This window comes from Zea mays, chromosome 7 (assembly GCF_902167145.1).
Source record: "Zea mays cultivar B73 chromosome 7, Zm-B73-REFERENCE-NAM-5.0, whole genome shotgun sequence".
NCBI classification, from domain to species: Eukaryota; Viridiplantae; Streptophyta; class Magnoliopsida; order Poales; family Poaceae; genus Zea; species Zea mays.
The window spans coordinates 45,163,298-45,187,523 of NC_050102.1; the positions used below are offsets into that span (position 1 = coordinate 45,163,298).

The following is a 24,226-nucleotide window of genomic DNA, read 5'->3' on the forward strand; positions in this document are numbered from 1 at the left end:
AAGACAGGGTTTCGCACCCAGCAGTGGAATCCACGATTTGATCGATGCGAGGCAGAGGGTAGGGAACCTTCGGACATGCTTTGTTGAGACCAGTGTAGTCTACACACATCCGCCATTTCCCCCCTTTCTTTCTCACAAGCACAGGGTTGGCAAGCCATTCGGGATGGAATACCTCTTTGATGAACCCTGCCGCCATTAGCTTGTGGATCTCCTCGCCTATGGCTCTGTGCTTCTCCTCGTCGAATCGGCGCAGAGGCTGCTTGACGGGTCGGGCTCCGGCTCGAATGTCCAGCGAGTGCTCGGCGACATCCCTCGGTATGCCGGGCATGTCCGAGGGACTCCACGCGAAGACGTCGGCGTTCGCACGGAGAAAGTCGACGAGCACTGCTTCCTATTTGGGATCGAGCCCGGAGCCGATCCGGATCTGCTTGGAGGCGTCGCCGCTGGGGTCGAGGGGGACGGCCTTAACCGTCTCCACTGGCTCGAAGTTGCCGGCATGATGTTTCACGTCTGGCACCTCCTTAGAGAGGCTTTCCAGGTCGGCGATGAGGGCCTCGGACTCGGCGAGGGCCTCGGCGTACTCCACGCACTCCACGTCGCATTCGAACGCGTGTTTGTACGTGGGGCCGACGGTGATGACCCCGTTGGGGCCCGACATCTTGAGCTTCAGGTAGGTGTAGTTGGGGATGGCCATGAACTTCGCGTAGCATGGTCTTCCTAGTACCGCGTGGTAGGTTCCTCGAAACCCGACCACCTCGAACGTCAGGGTCTCCCTTCGGAAGTTGGAGGGTGTTTCGAAGCAGACGGGAAGGTCGAGTCGTCCGAGGGGCTGGACGCGCTTCCCGGGAATGATCCCATGGAAGGGCGCAGCGCCTGCGCGGACGGAGGACAGATCGACACGCAGGAGCCCGAGGGTCTCGGCGTAGATGATGTTGAGGCCGCTGCCTCCGTCCATGAGGACCTTGGTGAGCCTGACGTCGCCGATGATGGGGTCGACGATGAGCGGGTATTTCCCCGGGCTCGACACGTGGTTGGGGTGGTCGGCTTGGTCGAAGGTGATGGGCTTGTCGGACCAGTCTAGGTAGACTGGCGCCGCCACCTTCACCGAGCAGACCTCCCGGCGCTCTTGTTTGCGGTGTCGAGCCGAGGCATTCGCCGCTTGCCCACCGTAGATCATGAAGCAGTCATGGACCTCGGGGAACTCTCCTGCTTGGTGATCTTCCTTCTTGTCGTCGTCGCGGGCCCTACCACCCTCCGCGGGTGGCCCGGCCCTGTGGAAGTGGCGCCGAAGCATGACACACTCCTCAAGGGTGTGCTTGACGGGCCCTGGTGATAGGGACACGGCTCCTTGAGCATCTTGTCGAAGAGGTTGGCACCTCCGGGGGGTTTCCGAGGGTTCTTGTACTCGGTGGCGGCGACAAGGTCTGCGTTGGCGGCGTCGCGTTTCGCTTGCGACTTCTTCTTGCCTTTCTTCTTGGCGCCGCGCTGAGTCGACGCCTCGGGAGCATCTTCCGATGGGCGGCCCTGGGCTGCTTGTCCTTTCGGAAGATAGCCTCGACCGCCTCCTGGCCGGAGGCGAACTTGGTGGCAATGTCCATCAGCTCGCTCGCCCTGGTGGGGGTCTTGCGCCCCAGCTTGCTCACCAGGTCGCTGCAGGTGGTGCCGGTGAGGAACGCGCCGATGACATCCGAGTCGGTGATGTTGGGCAGCTCGGTGCGCTGCTTCGAGAATCGCCGGATGTAGTCCCGGAGAGACTCTCCCGGCTGCTGCCGGCAGCTTCAGAGGTCCCAGGAATTTCCGGGGCGCACGTACGTGCCCTGGAAATTGCCGGCGAAAGCTTGGACTAGGTCGTCCCAATTGGAGATCTGCCCCGGAGGCAGGTGCTCCAACCAGGCGCGAGCGGTGTCGGAGAGGAACATGGGGAGGTTGCGGATGATGAGGTTGTCATCGTCCGTTCCACCCAGTTGGCAGGCCATACGGTAGTCCGCGAGCCATAGTTCCGGTCTCGTCTCCCCCGAGTACTTTGTGATAGTAGTCGGGGGTCGGAACCGGGTCGAGAACGGTGCCCGTCGGATGGCCCGGCTGAAGGCCTGCGGACCGGGTGGTTCGGGCGAGGGACTCTGATCCTCCCCGCCGTCGTAACGTCCCCCACGCCTGGGGTGGTAGCCTCGGCGCACCCTCTCGTCGAGGTGGGCCCGACGGTCGCGGTGATGGTGCTCGTTGCTGAGGCGGCCCGGGGCCGCAGGCGCGGTGTTGCGCGTGCGCCCGGTGTAGACCGAGGCTTCCCGCATGAATCGGGAAGTTGCGGCATGAGGTTCCGAGGGGTACCCCTGCCTTCGGGAGGCAGAGCTCTCGGCCCGTCGGACCGCGACGCCTTCCAGGAGATTCTTGAGCTCCTCCTGGATTCGCCGGCCCTCGGTGGTTGATGGCTCCGGCATCGCGCGGAGAAGCATCGCTGCTGCAGCCAGGTTCTGGCCGACCCCACTAGATGCGGGTGGTGGCCTGACCCTAACGTCGTCGGTGACGCGGTGCTGGAAACCCTGGGGCAGACGACGTATTTCTCTGGCCGGGGGTTGGCCCGCCCATGCCTGCCCGACGTCCCGGCGGATCGGCTCAAGCGCTCCAGCTCCCTCGTCGAGCCTGGCCTGCACCCCGCGGATTTGCTCGAGCTGTGGGTCATGGCCCCCCGCCTGAACGAGGACCACCGCTAACTCCCGTGGGATGTCAACGTGGGGCACCGGCCTAGGGAGATCACCGTCCTCCGGCATGCCGAGATGATTGCCTTCGGAGGGACCCCCTAGATCGACGTGGAAACATTCGCGGCTTGGGCCACAGTCCTCGTCGCCGAGGCTGCGGCTACCGTCGGAACAGTCGGAGAGGCAGTAGTCACATGCGGTCATGAAGTCCCGCAATGCACTGGGGTTGCCAAGTCCAGAGAAATCCCAACAGATGCTGGGCTCGTCGTCTTCCTCGGACCCAGAGGGCCCGTAGGTCGAGACGTCCGTCAGCCGGTCCCAAGGCCTCGCCTCTACGAAACCCCAGAGGGTTTGGACTCGCCTCTACGAGAGCGCCCGCCAAAGCGGGGTCGCTAGGCGGGTTGAGGCTGAATCCAAATGACGTGGGATGGGAATCGGTCGGTACCTCTTGGTCGATGAGCGGCGATAAAGTCACGTCGGGGACTGACTGCACCGTCGTCTCAGGTACGAGGGTGACGTCCAGCAAGCTTTTCGCGAGCGCGCTGGCGTCGTCCGCTTGCTCGGGATTGGTATGTCGCGGGGAGACGACGCTCGTCTTCGTCTCAAGCGCGAAGTCGATACCCGGTGCGCCCCCCGTTGGGGTGCCGACGCTGTCGACTCGCTCGACAGCCGACGAGGTGCTGCCTCCTGCTTGGCCTTGGTCGCCCTGCCTTCCCCTCCGTCGGCGGGGGAAAGGGCAGGATGAGCTCGAAGGTTGTTCTTCCACCACGCGGGGAAGACGTCGTCGATTCCGCCGCCGGCGGGTGGGCTGTCGTCCGCCATTGTCGTTGTCGCGCGACGGTGGAAGGAGTATCATGTCGTAGCTGCCGTCGAGGGACATGAACTCAAGACTCCCGAAACGGAGCACCGTCCCGGGTTGGAGAGGTTGCTGGAGACTGCCCATCTGGAGCTTGACGGGAAGCTGTTCATCAACACGCAGTAGGCCCCTACCTGGCGCGCCAACTGTCGGCGTTTCGAGACCACGGGGTCCCTGGGCCGACGAGTGAATGTCGCCGCGTGCCCCAGCCCAGATGGGTCGAGCGCGAGGGCGAGCGCGAAGGGGGGAGAGCGAGGCGGCCGGAGACCGACGTGAGAGAGGTGGGAATCCCGCGGCCTTCGTGTTCGTCCCGCGCCCAGGTCGGGTGCGCTTGCAGTAGGGGGTTACAAGCGTCCACTCGGGAGAGGGAGCGAGCGGCTTCAAGCGAGCGCCTGTCTCGTCCTCGTCCCCGCGCGGCCAACCCTCCCTAAGAGGGCCCTGGTCCTTCCTTTTATAGGCGTAAGGAGAGGATCCAGGTGTACAATGGGGGTGTAGCAGAGTGCTACGTGTCTAGCGGAGGAGAGCTAGCGCCCTAAGTACATGCCGTTGTGGCAGCTGGAGAGATTTTGGCACCCAGCTGGTGTGATGTCGTGGCCGTCGGAGGAGCGATGGAGCCTAGCGGAGGGACAGCTGTCGGAGCGGTTGAGTCCTTGCTGACGTCCTCTTGCTTCCGTAAGGGGGCTGAGAGCCATCGTCGTCACAGAGTATGCGGGGCGCCATCATTGCCTATCTGGCGGAGCGAGCCAGATGGGACGCCGGTCTTGTTCCCTGCGGCCCGAGTCAGCTCGGGGTAGGGTGATGATGGCGCCTCCTGTTGACGTGGCTGGTCTGTGCCCTAGTTTGGGCGATGTGGAAGCTCCTCCGAAGCCGAGGTCGAGTCTGTCTTCCGTGGTCGAGGTCGAGTCCGAGCCCCTGGGTCGGGCGAGGCGGAGTTCGTCGTCTTCTAGGGCTGAGCCCAAGTCCGAGCCCTGGGTCGGGCGGAGCGGAGTTCGTCGTCTTCTAGGGCTGAGCCCAAGTCCGAGCCCTGGGTCGGGCGGAGCGGAGTTCGTCGTCTTCTAGGGCTGAGCCCAAGTCCGAGCCCTGGGTCGGGCGGAGCGGAGTTCGCCGTCTTCCGGGACTTAGCCCGAGTCCGAGCCCTGGGTCGGGCGGAGCGGAGTTCACCGTCTTCCGGGACTCAGCCCGAGTCCGAGCCCTGGGTCGGGTGAAGCGGAGCTTCCTATGGTGCCTTCGGCAGGGCCTGACTGCCTGTCAGTCTCGCTCTGTCAAGTGGCACCGCAGTCGGAGTGGCGCAGGCGGCGCTGTCCTTCTGTCAGGCCGGTCAGTGGAGCGGCGAAGTGACGGCGGTCACTTCGGCTCTGCCGGCTGGGGGGGCGCGCGTCAGGATAAAGGTGTCAGGCCACCTTTGCATTAAATGCTCCTGTGATTTGGTCGGTCGGTGCGGCGATTTAGTCAGGGTTGCTTCTCGGCGAAGGCAGGGCCTCGGGCGAGCCGGAAATATGTTCGCCGCTGGAGGGGGCCTCGGGCGAGACGGAAATCCTCCGGGGTCGGCTGCCTTTGTCCGAGGCTAGGCTCGGGCGAGGCGTGATCGAGTCCCTCGAATGGACTGATCCCTGACTTAATCGCGCCCATCAGGCTTTTGCAGCTTTATGCTGATGGGGGTTACCAGCTGAGAATTTGGAACCTTGAGGGTACCCCTAATTATGGTTCCTGACAGGTATATACGTTTTTTGTAAGATAAAAAAATAATTGTGTCGGGTCAGGCCAGCACTATGGGCCGAGGCTACAGCCCAAGCACGGCACGATGTTCTTGGCTCTTGCAAGCATTAGGTCGTTTCTGAGAACACATTGGCGCAATGGACTACATGATGTTTGAGGTTGCTGAATTGGATGGAGCAGCAATGATTTGTCACACTAACAACAAAATGAAAGGTTATTTGTTTGTTTTAAACGTTAGTAATTGCTATGAAGTAGCATAATTTATATGGAGCACATCCAGTTTTTATTGATGCCTGACTTTAGCAATCACTCTATATTTTAATATATTTTTTATAAGTTTGACTTCATGGGACTTATTTTATAAACTTGATCTCACAAACTTTCTCTTATTTGGTCTCTGTATGATGAAATTATGTTATTTTATAATCTCTGTTCATTCAGTCAATCGTTGTGAACTCTTTTCTAATCGCTCACTTCATTGGTCATGTTGTACCAAGATATATTTGTATGGAGTAAACAATAACATCAGTTAGCCAAAAAAATATATATTATATAGAGAGCGGAGACAATCAATAAAATATCTTGAATTTTTTTTGATGGATAGTTTACGTGAGTATTGTTGTAAGCCGTCGCAACGCACGAGCAACCGACTAGTTTATCTCTAAAGACCACTCAAAAGGTCCCAGGATAAATAGAGTTGTATATGCTCTAATTTATACTATTAACTTGTCCCGATGCTGTCAGCGCAGCCAAGCCACCACACCGCCGTGTTCGCTTCTTCCAGCCACGGCCAGCCCAGTGCCCAGCTCGTGGTCCTCGGCTCCTCCTGCAAAGCCGAAGCGATTCGACGGCGGCCGGCCAGCCTCCCAGGACCGGAAAAACCTTCCATCCCGTTCTTGTGCCGCTGGTGGCCACTCACGCCGCGACAGGCGACACAACCATGGCTTGAGGCAACAGCGGCCGCCACGTCCGAGGCGTCACTCTCACTCCCGCCCCGCCACGTCCTTCTCCGTCTCAAAAGCCTGACGGCTCCGGGCACTGCCACCCATCTCCACAGAAACAGGGATAGCTTCACCGACATCCGGGCCAGCCGCTTCCCCGATCCGCCATGTCAGTCTCTGCTGCGACCTAGCCCTCCGCTCCGTTGCGTCCTGATTCCTGAACCCTACCACTCCACGATCCCTCGCCGACAGATGGGCCCACGTCGCCTGGGGCCAAGCAGGAGACGCCCGCTCCCCACGCGCCGGCCTAGTGGGTGGGTGGGTGGAGATGGAGAAGGCGTTGGTGGATCGACGCACGGGACACCCTTGCAGCAGCAGCAGCAGCAGCGCCCATCACTCGCGTCCCTCTCTTTTCCTCTTCTCCATTCCGTCGCGTACTCGCGTGCACAGAAATTCCTTCCTCTGCCTCCCTGTTCAGCTCTCCTTTTCCCTTCCTCCTCCTGTAATTCTGTTCGTGTGCGTGTAATTTCCGTGCAAATACACGCACGCCGATTTTCGAAAGCAAAAAAAAAAAAAGGCGACGGCAAGGAATCCCCCGATTAGGAAAGATTCTCCGCTCCCCGCCTTCAAATCCCCCACCGGCCACCACGACCCGCCTGGATTCGCCTACGCTCTGTGCTGCCGAGGTCGGGATTGGTGCTGGAATTCGGTGCGCCGAGTTGTTCCTTGCTCGATTAGACTTCCGGTTCGGTTCGCTTCGTTCCAATCGGGGTTTGCTGCTTCCGCCGCCACCGGTGCGCTCCGAGCTGCTCAAGCTGGGCGCCGGATACCCTCTCGGGCTGCCCGATCTGATTCAGTCCCCAACACCACCCCCGCTCCGCCGCTGTGGCTGCCGCTCCCCTCCCCGCTGACTCCGGCGCCATTTCGACCCGCGCGGCCGGATCCTTGGATGGTTCCGATCGATCCGGGACCAAGAGACCCAAGGCTTCGTCACCTCACCCGGGCCCCGGCGCCGGTGGATCCATGGCCGGGGAGAAGGCGCCGCGCGCGTTCTCCATCGAGGAGCTCCCGGGCCACCTCATCGGGGAGGTCCTGACCTCGGGTGGGCTCGCTGCCGCCGACCTCGCGAGGCTCGAGGCCACCTGCCGCGCGCTCAGGCCGCTCGCCGAGTACGCCGCGTCCAAGCTCTGCGCCGCGCGGGCGGCGTTCGCTGCCATGGGGCCAGCCGCCCGGGGTGAGCTGCTGGAGAGGTGCGGGGGAAGCTGGAAGAGGGTGCTCAGGTTCCTGCAGTCCGTAGAGCAGTCGTCAGGCACCGTCGAGACCTCATCGGGCAGCGTGAGCACTTTTTTCCCCTTTCACTTCACTCTACGAGGTCTAATGAAAATTCAATCTCCATAGTATGTACGGACATGAGATTATCTTGTGTTTTAGAAGGGACTTGCTAAAATTCAGGTGCTTGAATTTTAGTTTTCATTCAGGCGATGGTTATTGCACATATTTTATATTAAAATTGCAGGCAACTTTGGTAGACACAATCTATATTTTTTTTGCTTCCGTGAATAAGAAACCCATTAGACAAAATCATAAACCCGACGATATCTTATTTGTATTGGAACAAAGACAATTAATAATGCACAATTATTTCTATATTCAGACAAGGACAAAAATTGATATGTTGGGACATAAAGACATCACAAAAGTAACAATTTACTTATACTAGTTGGTGATGCATGAGTATTACCTGAGATCATCTTAAAATTCAGGCACCTGAAAGATAGGATAGGTGGTCTTAGAAATTTTCGCCTCACACTCTGAACCCTGCCCACTTTGGAATATTGTAATTACCAAGACTTGTTTAATAATGCTGGCTTATGTGCTAAAGCTTTAAAAGAAGCTAATGATTTGAAGCTGATAAGCACACCCATGTCTGGCTTAAATGGGATAACTAGCACATGTTAGTCATTATAAACAGATTTAAGACATTCTTTGCTAGGCAAATATGGATCAAGTTTTTAACAACTTATCTCAGATTGATTAACATGTTAATGCTGCCGTGCATCGACATGCTGTTATGCATTTTCCTGTGTCAAACAATGGTAACTTCGTAATATACTGCACAATTACACTCTAAAACTGTTTGAAAGTGATTATTTGTGATGGTGAAATCCTGGTAAATTTAGTTGCTATTGTGCAACAAATGTTCTAATTACTTTAAATATAAATTATGTCTTAATTTCTTACATATTGATGCGGTTGTATATTCTCATAGTAATGATAGTTGCCTTTTGATTCCTGCTAGAGTGCATTTTTATTCTGGATATTGCATGGTGGCGTTTTGGACGACCTATCTTAATTATATTTAGTCTTGCAGCTTATTCAATATCGTTTCAAGACTACAAGTTTACTAGTATTCGAGCTCACTTCTAGTTGTCACGTTATATATATCAATTCAGAAAAAAATGTAATTCTCTTGTATTTGGAGACAGGTTTCCCTGATGGTGGATGGCATTGAAACCGCTATTTTTTAAGTTTCCAAATTGTTTTCTTATACGTGTGAACCTCCTGTATGTTTCCAGATGCAAGTAGCCACAGGAAGATATCACACACTTTTGGTCCATGACTCTTCTGTCTATTCTTGTGGATCCAGCTTGTGTGGTGTGTTAGGTCATGGCCCAGATACTACACAATGTGCAGCATTCAGTCGGGTTTCCTTCCCATCACTTTCCCGTGTTATAAACATCTCTGCTTCACACAACCATGCTGCTTTTGTTACGGAGTCTGGGGAGGTAATTGATGATCTCCTTAATTGAAGCCAGTTATGCCTATTACTGTATTACTACATTTCCTTGCCTTGGTGTTCTGAAGGATTTTGTCTAAATAGGTTTTCACCTGTGGTGATAATTCATCATTATGCTGTGGTCATGGCGAAGTGGGGAGAACTATATTTCGACCAATGCAAGTAGAAGCGCTTAAAGGGATTCCCTGCAAGCAGGTGGGATCAAAGATCTTTCTCATCCTTTTATGTTTTGTGTCTCTAATGATACTCCTGTACTTATTCATAAGTCTGATCTACTTAAAATTTTCTAAATTGAATAAGTCCCACCATTCTCTTATATTTTTTTCCTGTGAAATTGTAATTTAGTTCTGAAGATTTCTATTGATTTCTAGAATATTGCATTTGCACATGAGTATTTCATCTCCATTTCACTATTTCTTGTTGAAATCATGTTCTGTAGTCAATCAGTATGATTTGCATGTTGAAGATTTTATCAATAAATGCCTCACATTGTGATGATTTCTTTATATATGTCAGTACTAAATTTTTTGACTTGATCCATGTTAATGATCCCTTCCCTGCTTAACCGTGTGCATATGCACATATCTTTTGGAACTATCTTACATCTCAGGTCCTGAGGGCAAACCACCTAATTCTCTTTTGTTTTTCTTTTTGGGGCAAGTGATTCTTATCTTTTGATCGTTGCTGGTACTTCAGTTTCATACTTTCTATTACATATTAAATCAGCTTTCTATTGAACAATAAACACACTCATTCACCATTTTATATGTATCTATATGTTATTGGGATAAGCTTTTTGAGGCTTAATTGTTTTCTACACTTATCTATATTCCATTTTCTATACTGTTTATTCACTAGGCTGCCTAGATTTTGTTCTGAGCCATTAAGATCTTTCATCTTTCCTCTGTAATTAAGTATTCGTGATCTGATGCTATCTTATTAACTTTTCACAGGTTGCTACTGGTCTAAGTTTTACTGTGATTCTTACAAGGGATGGACAAGTATATACTTGTGGAAGCAATACACATGGCCAACTTGGTCACGGTGACACCATAGACAGGGCCACTCCAAAGCTTATAGAATTGTTTGAAGGCCCCACTCAGGTGGTGCAGATTGCAGCCGGCGCAAGCTACACTTTTGCTGTAACAGATGATGGGACTGTTCATTCGTTTGGGTCTTGCACTAATTTCTGCCTTGGACATGGGGATCAGCATGACGAACTTCTTCCTCGTGCAATCCAATCATTTAAGAGGAGGAACATTCATGTAGTCCGTGTTTCTGCTGGAGATGAGCATGCTGTGGCTCTTGATGCACTAGGACACGTAAGTGTATATTGACCTGTTCGCATTCCCATATATATCGTTAATGATTGCTCTCTAGGCATAGGTATAAAGTCTGAATCTGAACTTTACAGGTTTATACTTGGGGCAGAGGATACTGTGGAGCCTTAGGTCATGGTGATGAGAACGATAAAACTAGCCCAGAATTGATCGGCAGCTTGAAGGGCCAAGTTGCTGTGCAGGTCCGTTGCTCATATTGGCAAGGAAGATATTTTGCAAGCCCCTTGCAATAGTTAAATAAAAGTGGCATTGCAAATTATTTGTTTTAGATGTTTAAATCAATTCTTCTATACAGCAATATGACATACAAACTTCTTGGTCTAATTAAAGTGCTCTTGATATTCACACACATGTTACTTATCAGTTCCATGCCTGAAACCTTTTCTTAATTTTTATAGGTATGTGCAAGGAAGAGGAAGACGTTTGTCCTCACGGACGAGGGCTCAGTTGTTGCGTTTGGATGGATGGGTTTTGGGAGTCTAGGGTTTCTTGACCGAGGAACATCAGACAAAGTAATGAGGCCCCGCGTTCTTGAGAGCCTGCAGGATCACTACGTCTCCCAAATAAGCACCGGACTGTATCACACTGTCGCAGTGACAAATAAGGGCATTGTATTCGGGTTCGGGGACAACGAGCGAGCACAACTTGGGCAGGAGTACATTCGTGGGTGCTTAAAACCTACCGAGATAATGTTCCAAAAGAGTATCGAAGACATACCAATTGCGGCGCCTAGTGGTTGACCTCAAGGCCAAGAGGCCAAGACCACCATTTTGGACACTGTTGCCTGCATATATGTTGTACTTATATTGAAATTCTTCTCGGTAAGTGTATTTTATACTTTGTGATTTGTGATGAACGGGGGAGGACGGAAGAGCAAAGTTGGAGGACAGTGTTGTGTTGTGTAGCCAAAGAAGCATGTAGTTTAGTAACGTGTGATGTACCGAATAATTCAACCCACCATTTTTATTCTGTATAAAATTTATTGGTGTGTTTGTATTCTTTTTCTTGTTCCTCCCACTTTTGCTATCTCGGAATTTATTGTATTACTGCTTAATGCCCTGTTTGTTTCAGATTATAATCTCACAAGATTATATAATCTAGCGCAAATAATTTAATAGTTAAACAAACACATAGATTATGAGTTCAGATTATATAATCTAAACTCCAGATTATGATAATCTCATAATCTCCTCACGACTAGCTTATTTGAGATTATTTTGGCAAAAGACCCACTATCCATAGTAATGTAAATAGAAATTACAATATATGCCATCATTCTTTTCTCATCTCAAATAAACAATAAGGGTATTGTTGTCTTTGTGAATAATTTACACTACCAAACAACTATATATAGATTATAATATATCTAGATTATAATCTGGATTATATAATTTAGGTTATAATCTAGATTATATAATCTATAAGCTGAAACAAACATACCCTAAGTCTACTAGTTTCTCTATCACCTTGACCATCGTCATCACTGTTTTTAATTATGCATATCATCAAATGTGCACCTCTTAGCTGAAAGAATGGTGTGCCATACTGTTGGAAATTACTTGAGTCGGCAGCCGAAAGATGTGTTAATATGCGATGTCTTATTTATCCAATGATATGCACATGCTGCAAGACTTCTGGATGCGTAGCTGTACCTGTACCACGACAATGATTTTTGTAAAAATAAGGTCGCATTATAATGAGTTGGCATGACATTTGTCTTTTCTGAATAGCCATGGCATTTGAGGTACAGTTGTCAGAGAAGGACGTGTGCGGGTGCGGGAGCATTGCGACTTGATGGTCATGTGCAACCAGACCTAAAGATTTTTAAAGAAAATACCATTACCGTGACTCCATGGCTACAACACCGGTAACAGCTAAAAAAGGTCGTTTATGCTGAACGCGACATGTGTTATTACAAATAATTTGGATTTACAGCCACGATTAGGAAAGTAAAAGAGAATTTGTTTATTGCCATTTAAACTGATAATCTTTATGTATGTGGCATTAAAAACTAAGATTTCTCTTCATTGCCATTGAGTTCGTATTTTTGTTTTCTTGTTTGACATTGACAACTCTGATCTAAGTAGATGGCTATTAGAGAAGAAAACAAATGACAACTGTACATTGCTATCGATACACATAAAAAGCAAAAACATCAACTTAGCATATGACAATATGACACGAGCAATATGACACCATAAACTTAGTGTAGTAAACTGTGGTACTTGATGTATTGATAGGAGATGAGGTACAATATATAGACTCACAACCCTAACTCTAATGGACCGGCAGCCCAATAGTGGTGTCAGCCCACCCACACACACAGTCTAACATTCCCCGCTGTCACAACGGGGGCACTATACACGATAAGACTGGAGTAGGAGCCGACGGGTTGAAATCCCCCGTAGTCGCAGCGTCATGAGGGTGTGGATGTTGCGGCTGGAACAAAGTCCAGTGTGTGTGTCACCCGGATTTAAGGGATAAAGCCGGGTGCGTCTCATATGTGCACCAAAGAAGAACATCACATATAATGAAAAAGTGTATATAGATAAATGTCAAAAGTAGCATTATTACATAGCGGAAGTCTTACAAAAATAAAAGAAAACGATAAAGCAAACTAAACATTAATCCTTGGCGCCATCAAGCTGACTGGGAGACGCCACCTAAATGAGCTCGTACTCTTTATTGTAAGGCTCCTCCTGGATCACCTGTTCTTCTCCTGTGGGGGGTTTATATATCACAAGAGTGAGCTCACAAAAGATCATAGCTCAACAAATTGTGCGGAATAATGTGGATGAACTCACCAAAGGTGGGAGTTCATGTGAAATGTAAGACCGATCAACAAATAAGGGGTAAAGCTGAACATTGCTTTTAGTAAGTTGGTCAATTTTATTAGCAGTTACTAAATGTAAGTAGACACCAAACCAGATTAATTATGGATCAAAATTAATAATAAATCCCAATGCGATGCAAATGACAAATTGAATTTAATTTCATAAATTAATCATGCGAGAGTCCTGAGCTGCTCATGACCGCGAGCACAACTAGTATACCAGTTATACACTCTGTAGAGGTGGTATCCTTTACCCACAAGTCGTGTATCCCATCTAGCCTGGGTTTGCAAGGCCCTTAGACACTACCGAGGTGAATGGCTAGGGATCCACTACGAGACCTTTACAAAGTTCCACTAGCTTTAGAAAACCCGCTACAGTTTTTAGGAAGAGCAATGCAGGAATCTCCCGTCTGACCGCCATCGCAGCAAAATCAACCCGAGTAACTCCCTACACACCTACTCCCCTACTGCCCTTGCCCCTTTCGGGTAAGGTAGTCCTCCACTAGCTTTCCTAGTTAGTCAGCCAAGGGCGTCCCATTCCACCCTTGTGGTGGCACATGTTTCTCAAGTTAAGCTCGATGTTCCAATTAACATAATAGTCTTATCATGAACAGAAATAGAACAATAATAAAGAATGATCATGTGTAATAGTTATCTCAACACCCAAAACCATATATAGCAATAACAAAGGCTACGCAAAAGTTCAGGGGTAAACAAGGTGAAAAGATAACCAGAGTAGGGTGGCCTATTGGGTCCCATCAAAATTAAGCCTATGCATGATAAAATAATTATAGAGAACATTATTGGGTAAATAAAAGTGGTCAATGACACAACTTACCTTCAATGAGCACTGCTCATTAACTTCTACCTGCTGAACACCCGGATCCTCGGCCACTGGCTCGTCTACTCGAAGCAATACAAACAGACATGGTATAGGAGAAATTAACATCACACCAAATATGTATACAAAATACATAATAATAATCTATGCATCGAAATGAGATCGTAGGAACAAGAACCACTAAATTCGGGGGTTACGAATTTCAAATTATGATTTTCCGAAGGTTTTATGTGTTTGGTATGGAATTAATTAGGTGATCAATTTTAATATAGGTTTCATGCTAAAAATAGTTACTAAGTAATAAACAATATTAATACAAAATTATAGAAACTGGAATGGGTTAAAAAGGATTTAAGATGAATTTACTATGATTTATTTGAGTTTTTGAAATTATTTTTAACACAAGAAATTCATTTTCTAAATTAATTCTCTGATTTATTTACTGTCGGGACTGCACGCAATAATACTGGAAAGCGCAGGGGCTGCTACGTAAAAAGTTCACGACTCAGAATGCTTGCGCAGGACTGCGGGTTGATTCAGCTAGAATAGGGGGTCTCTTATGCAAAAATGACGCGCGCGAAGGGGTACGCGAGGACACCGGCCGTCTGATGAAACAGGGATATCCCAGATTAGATCGCCAAGGTGCCTAATCGGTACGTAGCTTCGACGGTCAGATCACGATCCAACGCTCCACAGTTAATATGACTGAGGTCGCATCTCGACCGCCCGCACCCGGGTCTACGGATCGCAATACTTGTACCACCTGATCTAATCCTGTTGGCGTTTCGACCCCGGGGGGTCCATGGACCGACGAGTAAATTGTCGCTGCGTGTCCCAGCCCAGATGGGTCGGCGCGAGACGGAACACAAGGGGGGAAAACAGCAAGGGGAAACCGCAGCCTTCGTTTTGTCCTGCGCCCAGGGCGGATGCTCTTGCAGTAGGGGGTTACAAGCGTTCACGAGGGAGAGAGAGAGAGAGAGGGCGCGAGCCTTGTGCGTCGGCCCGTTCTCCCGCACGGCCACCTTCTCGTGCGAGAGCCCTGGACCTTCCTTTTATAGATGTAAGGAGAGGGCCCAGGTGTACAATGGGGGGTGTAGCAATGTGCTAACGTGTCTAGCAAAGGGGAGCCAGAGCCCTATGTACATGCCGTCATGGCTGTCGGAGAGGTTTTGGCGCCCTGTTCATGTGATGTCGTGGCCGTCGGAGGAGCGCTTGAGCCCTGTGGAAGCACAGCTGTCGGGGCTGTCGGATCCTTGCTGACGTCTCTTTGCTTCCATAAGGGGCTGAGAGCCGTCGTCGTCATGGAGCACGCGGGGTGCCATCATTACTTGTTTACTGGGGCGAACCAGATGGGACGTCGGTCTTGTTCCCCGTAGCCTGAGCTAGCTAGGAGTAGGGTAATGATGCCCCCCCTGTGATGTAGTCGGTCCGAGCCCGAGGTCGGGCGAGGCGGTGACTCCTCCGAGGTTGAGGCTGAGTCCGAGCCCTGGGGCTCGGGCGAGGCGGAGACCGTCTTCCGAGGACGAGGTGGAGTCCGAGCCCTGGGGTCGGGCGAGGCGAAGACCGTCTTCCGAGGTCGAGGTTGAGTCCGAGCCCTGGGGTTGGGCGAGGCGGAGACCGTCTTCCGAGGTCGAGGTTGAGTCCGAGCCCTGGGGTCGGGCGAGGCGGAGTCCGTCTTCCGAGGTCGAGGTTGAGTCCGAGCTCTAGGGTCGGGCGAGGCGGAGCTTCCTATGGCGCCTGAGGCCGGTCTTGGCGGCTGTCAGCCTCACCCTGACGGGTGGCACAACAGTCAGAGCAGCGCAGGCGGCGCTGTTTTCCTGTCAGGTCAGCCAGTGGAGGGGCGAAGTGACTGCGGTCACTTTGGCATTGTCGACTGAGGAGCGTGCGTCAGGATAAGGTGTCAGGCGATCCTTGCATTGAATGCTCCTGCGATACGGTCGGTTGGCGTGGCGATCTGGCCAAGGTTGCTTCTCCACGAAGCCTGCCCGAGCTGGGCCTCGGGCGAGTCGAAGGTGCATCCGTTGTTTGAGGAGACCCTCGGGCGAGGCGTGAATCTGCCTTGGTCTACTGTTCCTGCCCGAGGTTGGGCTCGGGTGAGACGAGATCGTGTCCCTTGCGTGGACGGAGCCTTGACCAGAGTCGCGCCCATCAGGCCTTTGCAGCTTTGTGCTGATGGGGGTTACCAGTTGAGATTAGGAGTCTTGGAGGTACCCCTAATTATGGTCCCCGACAGTAGCCCCCGAGCCTCGAAGGGAGTGTTAGTACTCGCTTGGAGGCTTTTGTCGCACTTTTTTGCAAGGGGACCGACCTTTCTCGGTTGCATTTCGTTCCGGTGGGTGCGCGCGAGCGCACCCGCCGGGTGTAGCCCCCGAGGCCTCGGAGGAGTGTTTGACTCCTTCGAGGTCTTAATGCCTTTCGTGATGCCTCGGCCGGTCTGGTTGTTCCCTCATGCGAACTGGCCGTAGCCCGGGTGCATAGTCAGGTTCCAAGTTCTCGGGCTGGTATGTTGACGCTGTCAACGGTTTGGCCGGGGCCGGGTTTGCGAGAGCAGCCCCCGAGCCTCCGCACAGAGCGAGAGGATAGTCAAGGACTGACTCGGCTTTTTTCATACGCCCCTGCGTCACCTTTCCGCAAGGAGGAGGGGGGAAGCACCATGTTGCCCTCGGAGGGCGCCGAACATGGTGTCTCCAGTGAGTTGCTAACGGGTGATCCGAGTGGACGCCCGTGCCCCGTTCGATAAGGGTCGGCTAGTGGCCCAGAGGCGCGCTCCAAAAGTACCTGCAGGTGATTTGCCGGACCCGGTCCCGTTTGATAGGGTCCGAGGGCTCGATGCCTCCCTCCGATGGGATTCCGTTACAGAATCGCTCCTGCTGGTCTCGGAAATGTCCTAGGGTACCTCGGGAGCGTAGCCCGAGCCTCGGCCATGTATCGGACGTACCCAGAGTCATCCCTCGCTCTGCGTGCTCTGAGGCGGCTGTCGAACCCTTCGGGGGCCAGCCTACGAACCCCTGATCAGTAGTGGGCGCGGAGCCCGAGTGGCCTGAGGCGGCTGTCGAACCCTTCCGAGGGGCCAGCCTTCGAACCTCTGACCAGTAGTGGGCGCGGAGCCCGAGTGCTCTGAGGCGGCTATTGAACCCTTCCGAGGGGCCAGCCTTCGAACCTCTGATCAGTAGGAGGGCTCGGGGCCCGCTTCCTTCGCGGAGAAGGATCCCTTTCGGAGTATCCCCTTTCCCGGTCCCTGTAGCAAGAGAGAGAAAGGGGAAGAGAAAAAGGGATATGAAATCAAACGACGGGGCGTACCTTTTTTGACGCGGTCATCATGGCGGAGGTGAAGCGTCGCCTGCTTCGCCTGCCAAAGGTGCCGCCTGTCCTGCCGCAGAGTTAATGCGACGAGACGAGTCGTTTGCGGGGCAGCCGTTGTGCGTGCGTGAGCCGTTCGAGGAACGGGCGTTTCGCCTTTGAGTTTTGAATCTCGCGGCGGGTTTGGGCGAAGTGTTGAACGTAGGGATGAAAACGGTCGGAAACGGTCGGTAAACACTAAAACCATTACCGTTTTCATATTTTTTATCGGAAACAAAATCGAAAACGGTAACTCCGGAAACGGAAACGATATCGGTATTTCGGAAACATCGGAAACAAAAGTTCGGTGCGGAAAATACACCGGTAACGGTCGAAATCTAAAATACGATCGGTAAACATATCAAACTTCACAATAAAACAAAATTGACAAAACATCACAAATACCACAAGTTCACAATTCATGATATAACAAGTTCACAATATAACAAGTTCACAAGGATCACAAATTTATAATATAAAAAATTTACAAAGATCACAAGTTCACAATATAACAAGTTCACAGTATAACAAGTTCATAAAGATCACAGGTTCACATACTCAAAGTTCATAATTCACAATATCCACTCGATTTAGTTGACATGACATGCTTACTCATGAAATATTTTTTCCTCACATAAAGGGTTTTTTGATAGCCTCACAGAAAAACCCTAAAATCTAGTGTGTGGAAAAGACAGACGATCGACTCTCTATCATTATATATTACTAATACATAACATGTGCATAGAAAATGGTGGATTCGTTCGAGAGACCAAATCGTTAATCTAAACTGCCTTCCAACACCATCTAACCCCCCAAAAAATCTTAAAGCGTCCAAAACATACAAAAATAAGTAATCCTTATCCAGAGATGTATAGGCGATGCGAAAAAATCACATGCTGGAAAATTCCGAAAAAAATTCCGAAAAAAATCCGAGACACAATTCCGGAAATTTTCGAGACATAAATCCGGTAATTTCCGACAAAACCGGTAACCGATGGAAACGGTCGGTAAAACAGCATGCCGATTCCGATAGAAAATTCCGAAAACCGATGCCGTTTTCGAAAAATACCGTTACCGATGAATCCGATCGAAAAATTTCGAAATCGGTTTTCGGAATTCCGAAAATTTCCGAAACCGTTTTCATCCCTAGTTGAACGGGTCTCGTCTGGGCCTTTATATATTCGGAAGAGGGACCAGTGATGGTTTTACTCTGCTGCTCGCCTCCAGCTTAGGTTTCCGCAACCTGAGGGAATAGCCAGAGAAAGAAAGCCGTGCACCTTGTCCGCTCCGCCGCCATCTCCTTCGCTTGGTGATGGCCGATCGGGTGACCGTCGTTCCGCCGCGCGACCCGTGGCCTTTCTCTACCGTCACGGTGGACGATTTGGAGGCCCTTGTTGCCGATGGCTTGCTTCGTCCCCTCTCTTGTGACCCACAGTCGGAGTGGATGGCCCCTCCGAGCGGAGCCGCCCCATCCCCGCCGTCGGGGTATGTGCTGAGTTTCGTTTCTTTCCATGAGCGGGGGTTCGGAGTGCCAGCAAGTCGTTTTATGCGGGCGATTCTGCATTTCTACAGGGTGGAGCTACACATCTCAGCCCCAACTCCATCGCGCAAGCAGCCATCTTCGCGGCAGTTTGCGAAGTGTTTTTGGGGATTGACCCCCACTGGGATCTGTGGACCCATCTCTTCTCCGCGGAGCCTTTTGCCTTGGCGACGGGGGAGAGGAGAGTTCTCATGGCGGTGCGGGCCGGTGGCTGCATCCTCTAGTTGAGGCAGGCACGTACGCAACAGTACATCCCCGCTATCCTTGCATCTTCGAACAAGGGGTGGCAGCACCGGTGGTTTTACCTTCGGAACGACGATGGAGGCTCCCATCGTTTTCTCAACGAGTGGTGACCACCTCCGGCAGCAACTGGCGCTATGGGGCCCCGCGCGAGAGACAGAAGAATCTCCAGCCCCTTCTGGAGGCCTTGCAGGAGCTGCGAGATGGAGGGCTCACCGCCGCGGGGGTGGTTGCCGCCATCCATCGCCGGAGGGTGCTCCCCTTGACGGAGCGGCGGCTGCCGCTTTCGGAGATGACGCCGGGGGTCGACTTGGAGGGCTTGCAGATGTCCTCGGTCCCCCTCCCCGCCGATGACCTCCAAAGGCGGGTAGCCGGCACGGTAGGAAAGCTGGACGCCGGTGCTCTTACCCAGCCCTCGATGCGCCTCGAGCACAGGTGCATATCCCTGGTGAGTGTCCGCTCCTTCTTCCTTCTTGTGTAAGATTGTCCCTGGGCTCTCACATCTGAGATTTCCGTCCGTCTCCAGGAGGTGGGGTTTTACAAGCCTTCTCTGCCGCTAGTCCCGGAGGACGCGGTGGACCGAGCCGCGCGGAGGGTCGCTGCGGAGAAGAAGAAGGAGAAGAAGGACGTGGAAAAGGCTCGGGCCCGCGAGCGGATGCGGGCTCGGGATGCCTTGGAGAGGCATCGTTGGCGGCAGGAGAGGGACGGGCTCCCGAGGGAGCCGTCGCCGAAGACGCCTGACGATGACGACGACGACGACGAAGATGATGAAGACGATGACATGGCTGCCCGCCTTGGCCTCAACCCGGATCTGAGGCCGGGCCAGGGGTCATCGAGCCAGCCCCCGAGTGGGCTGGCGCCGTCGGTATCCAGGGTCGGGACATCAGGGTCCCGGTCCGAAGAACAGGGGCAGGCCGAGGGGGTACTTGACCCCTTGGCCGAGGTAGTTGAGCTGACCCCGGGGAGTCAGGCCGACCCGCCTATTCCCCAAGAGCCGTTGCCCATGCCGACTGCACAGGAGGCTGATCCTCAGGTCGTCGTGGCTGCGCCTGGGCAGTCCATCCCTCTGGTGCCTCGGGCGCCCGAGGCAAGGATGGTGCCGAAGCCGGCAGCGGGGCAAACCTCGGTGGTGCCCGCGGGGACCGAGGCTCGAGGGGCCTCCTCGCAGGCACGATTGGTCATGGCCCGGAGTGGGTAAGTATCTTAGGATACCTTTGTCCTGGCTCCTTCTTCGTGTGTCCTGATCCTTCTCTTCCCTTTCTTCCCAGCAAACGGAGGCACGGTTCGACCGGTCTGGCTCCCCGGAAGGTCCTCAAGACGGCGTCGGCTTCTGTAGCCAGTGCCGCGCCGGGCCTCGCCTGCCGGCTGGCCTCCTCACAAGATGCCCAAAGCGGGGGGCTCAGGCGGCACAAGTTGCCGTGGGGCGAGTTCCCGAGGCTGACCCCTCCGTCGAGGCGGCCGTCGTGCCGAGGGAGGCTGCTGGCGCGGCCGCGGCCTCGAGCCCACAGGGCGGGTTGCCGGTGCTGGCCGTGGAACCACCCGTCGCCGCCGATGTTGAGATGGCAGAGGCGCCGCCACTTGAGGTCGGTGATCGGGAACCTGCCACCTTGGCCGAGGAGGTACCCGATGCGCCGGCTGCAGGAGGTGCCGACGCCATGGAGGAGGGAGGCGCAGAACCGCGGCCCGTCCTGGGGAGCGGCGACCTTATCCTCGCACGGCGAGGTCCCAATGAGCGGCCTGGGGAGAGGCTCCGGTTCTGGACCCGTGGTGCTTCGGAACCCCTCCTCGTTCTTGACGATGAGCGAGAGGAGCAGACTTGGGACGAGCTTCGTGAGTGTGCCGAGGCGACAGTGGGGTCGCTCCGGTCGACCCTGGAGGTCCTTTCCAGGGACGTTCCCAGGATCCTCCAGGTAAGGATTTCACGCATACCTTTCATGTGATCAAGGCATTCTTTGTGACGCCCCGCTTCCCTTCCTCAGGATCTGACAGATCTGAGCACCACCAAGTCGTCGTTCATCCGCCGCGAGGCCGACGTCTGGGGTTCGCTGCAGTTCCTGAGGACCACGCTTGCCGAGACCACCGAGCGCCTCTCCCAACGGAGCACCGAGGCGGCGGACCTTCGGTTGCTCTGTGACGAGCTGGGGGCAGAGGCAGCGGCGGCGCGCATAGAGGCGCAGCAGCGGCAGTTGGAGCGTGGCCAGGTCATCGGCGAGTGGGACCAATCTTGGGGCCGGGCCGCCGAGGCTGAAAGCTGGGCTGAGGCCCTTGGAGGCCAGCTAGCTGAGGCGTCTGCTCGGGCCGGGGCCCTTGCGGCGGACCTGGCCGTGGCCGTCGGGTCTGCTCAGTCCGCCCAAGCCGCAGCCTCGGAGCAGCGTGCCCGGGCCGAAGGTATGTCCTGGCTGTTTTTGAGATTTTGATTTAGCCTCATTCTTCAACTTGCATTTGAAGAATTCTGTTTTGGCTGTTTGCAGAGCTCGAGTCTGCCCTCGACGAGTCCGCCAAGGCACTTGCCCAGGCGGCTGAGCAGAAGGAGGCCGACCGCGTGGCCATGTCCGAGGCTATCTCGGCCTTCTGCCAGATCTTCGGTCTTGACGACGTTCCCTCGGAAAGCTCCCCCCAGAGTCGCCTGCAGGCCTTGGGTGACCACATGCGCGGCAGACTCCGCGAGGCGCTACATCACGGCGTTAGGCGGGCCTTCGCCGTGCTCGCTTCCCACTACGATGTGGATCTGGAGCGGGTCAGCGAGGGGTACTGCCTCCCTGATGAAGACGAAGCTGCCCTGGCCGAAGTTTAGAGGCTTGACGTGGCCGCCGCGGGCCCAAGCGCGGTGCTAGCGACCACCTTCGAGGCGGAAATCCTTCCGCTTGCGCCGCCGTCCGAGGGCGGGGCGGATCTCGCCGAGGGTGGAAACGAAGCCGAGGGTGCAGCTCCTCCCCCGGGCGATGCCTGATTCTGCCGGAGCAGTTTATTTTGAATATGTATGTGTCTTTTGTGGCCGCCGAGGCCTGAACACTTTGTCGTCATGATATAAAGCTGTGTCTCTTTTCCTCCTGTTTCGCGTATCCGGACTCGTTCGTCAGTAGCAGGATTGCTTACCCAAGTAAGAGTTATTTTTCGCGGTAGGTGACGAGTGAGGTATCCGTATCCCGGAGGCGTAGGAATCCCTCGGCTCGGTCGACCTTGCCACAAACATGCACTCTTATTCGTTTCTCGGGGTTCTGTTACTGATATAGTCGGGAAACACGAAAGTTGTTTTGGCGGAAGACTTTTTTCGAGGAAAATTTTGACGCAGAAGGGGTTCGCCCCTTCTAGCCCCCGAGGGAGGGTCAGGCTTTGCCGAGGCAAGGCTGACCCTTCCTTGATGGTTAGACTTTATTTGCGTATGTAAACGAGGTGTATGAACGACTTGAAAACATCTTAAGGGTAGAAGCGACGTAGCTGTCGGATGTTCCAAGCGTTGCTGTAGACCTCGCCTTGACTGTTGGCCAGCTTGTATGTTCCGGGCTTCAAAATCTTGGCGATGATGAACGACCCTTCCCAGGGAGGCGTGAGCTTGTGGCGCCCTCGGGCGTCTTGTCGTAGCCGAAGCACCAAGTCCCCCACCTGGAGGTCTCGGGACCGAACCCCTCGGGCGTGGTAGCGTCGCAGAGACTGCTGATACCGCGCCGAGTGCAGTAAGGCCATGTCCCGAGCCTGTTCCAGCTGGTCCAGTGAGTCTTCTCAGTTGGTCCGATTGCTTCGATCGTCGTACGCCTTCGTCCTCGGGGATCCGTATTCTAAGTCTGTGGGCAAGATAGCCTCGGCCCCATAGACTAGAAAGAACGACGTGAAGCCCTTGGCTCGGCTTGGCGTCATTCTCAGACTCCAGACCACCGAGGGGAGTTCCTTCATCCACCGCTTGCCGAATTTGTTGAGGTCGTTGTAGATCCGTGGCTTGAGTCCTTGCAGAATCATGCCGTTGGCACGCTCTACCTGCCCATTCGTCATGGGGTGAGCTACGGCGGCCCAGTCCACCCGGATGTGGTGGTCCTCGCAGAAGTCCAGGAACTTTCTGCCAGTGAACTGGGTGCCGTTGTCGGTGATGATGGAGTTCGGGACCGCGAAGCGATGGATGATGTTGGTGAAGAATGCCACCGCCTGTTCGGACCTGATGCTGTTCAGGGGTCTGACCTCGATCCACTTGGAGAATTTGTCGATGGTGACCAGCAGGTGCGTGTAGCCCCCAGGTGCCTTCTATAAGGGACTGACGTGGTCTAGACCCCACACAGCGAACGACCAGTTGATGGGTATTGTTTGCAGAGCCTGAGCGGGCAGGTGGGTCTGCTTTGCGTAGAATTGACACCCTTGGCAGGTGCGTACAATCCTAGTGGCGTCGGCCACCGCGGTTGGCCAGTAGAAACCTTGTCGGAAGGCGTTTCCAACAAGGGCTCGAGGCGCTGCGTGATGACCGCAAGCCCCCGAGTGTATTTCTTGCAATAGTTCCTGACCTTCAGCGACGGATATGCATCGCTGGAGGATGCCTGAGGGGCTACGGTGGTAGAGCTCCTTCCCGTCACCCAGCAAGACGAACGACTTGGCGCGCCGCACCAGTCGCCGAGCTTCGGCTCTATCGAGGGGTAGCTCCCCTTGGTGGAGATATTGTAGGTACAGGGTCTGCCAGTTTCGATTAGGCGTGACCCCATTCCGCTCTTTCTCGACGCGCAGTGCCTCACCCTCGGGGGCCGAGGGTGCCTCGGGCTGAGTTGAGGGTGCCTCGGGCTGAACCGAGGCCTTCTCGGGCTCGGGCGTGTCGTCGGTCTTGACTGAGGGTTGATGTAGGTCTCGGGAGAAGACGTCCGGAGGAACCGTTGTCCGCCCCGAGGCTATCTTAGCCAGCTCGTCCGCAGTCTCGTTGTATCGTCGGGCGATGTGGTTAAGCTCGAGCCCGTAGAACTTATCCTCCAGGCGCCGAACCTCATCGCAGTAGGCTTCCATCTTCGGGTCGCGACAGTGGGAGTTCTTCATGACTTGGTCGATGACAAGCTGCGAGTCGCCACGAGCGTCGAGGCGCCGGACCCCTAGCTCGATGGCGATGCGCAACCCGTTAA

At 53.6% G+C, this 24,226-nt stretch overlaps 1 protein-coding gene across 1 annotated transcript; it reads left to right on the top strand.

The window, feature by feature from the left end:
- The first annotated feature begins 6,897 nt into the window (after positions 1-6,897).
- On the top strand, positions 6,898-11,345 carry LOC100382481 (putative regulator of chromosome condensation (RCC1) family protein). The gene is made up of 6 exons (NM_001175220.1): positions 6,898-7,544; positions 8,786-8,995; positions 9,091-9,201; positions 9,960-10,328; positions 10,421-10,528; positions 10,745-11,345. Exons 1-6 carry the CDS (start codon positions 7,233-7,235, stop codon positions 11,084-11,086), a joined length of 1,452 nt encoding a protein of 483 aa, NP_001168691.1. The 5' UTR covers positions 6,898-7,232; the 3' UTR covers positions 11,087-11,345.
- Positions 11,346-24,226: the final 12,881 nt, after the last annotated feature.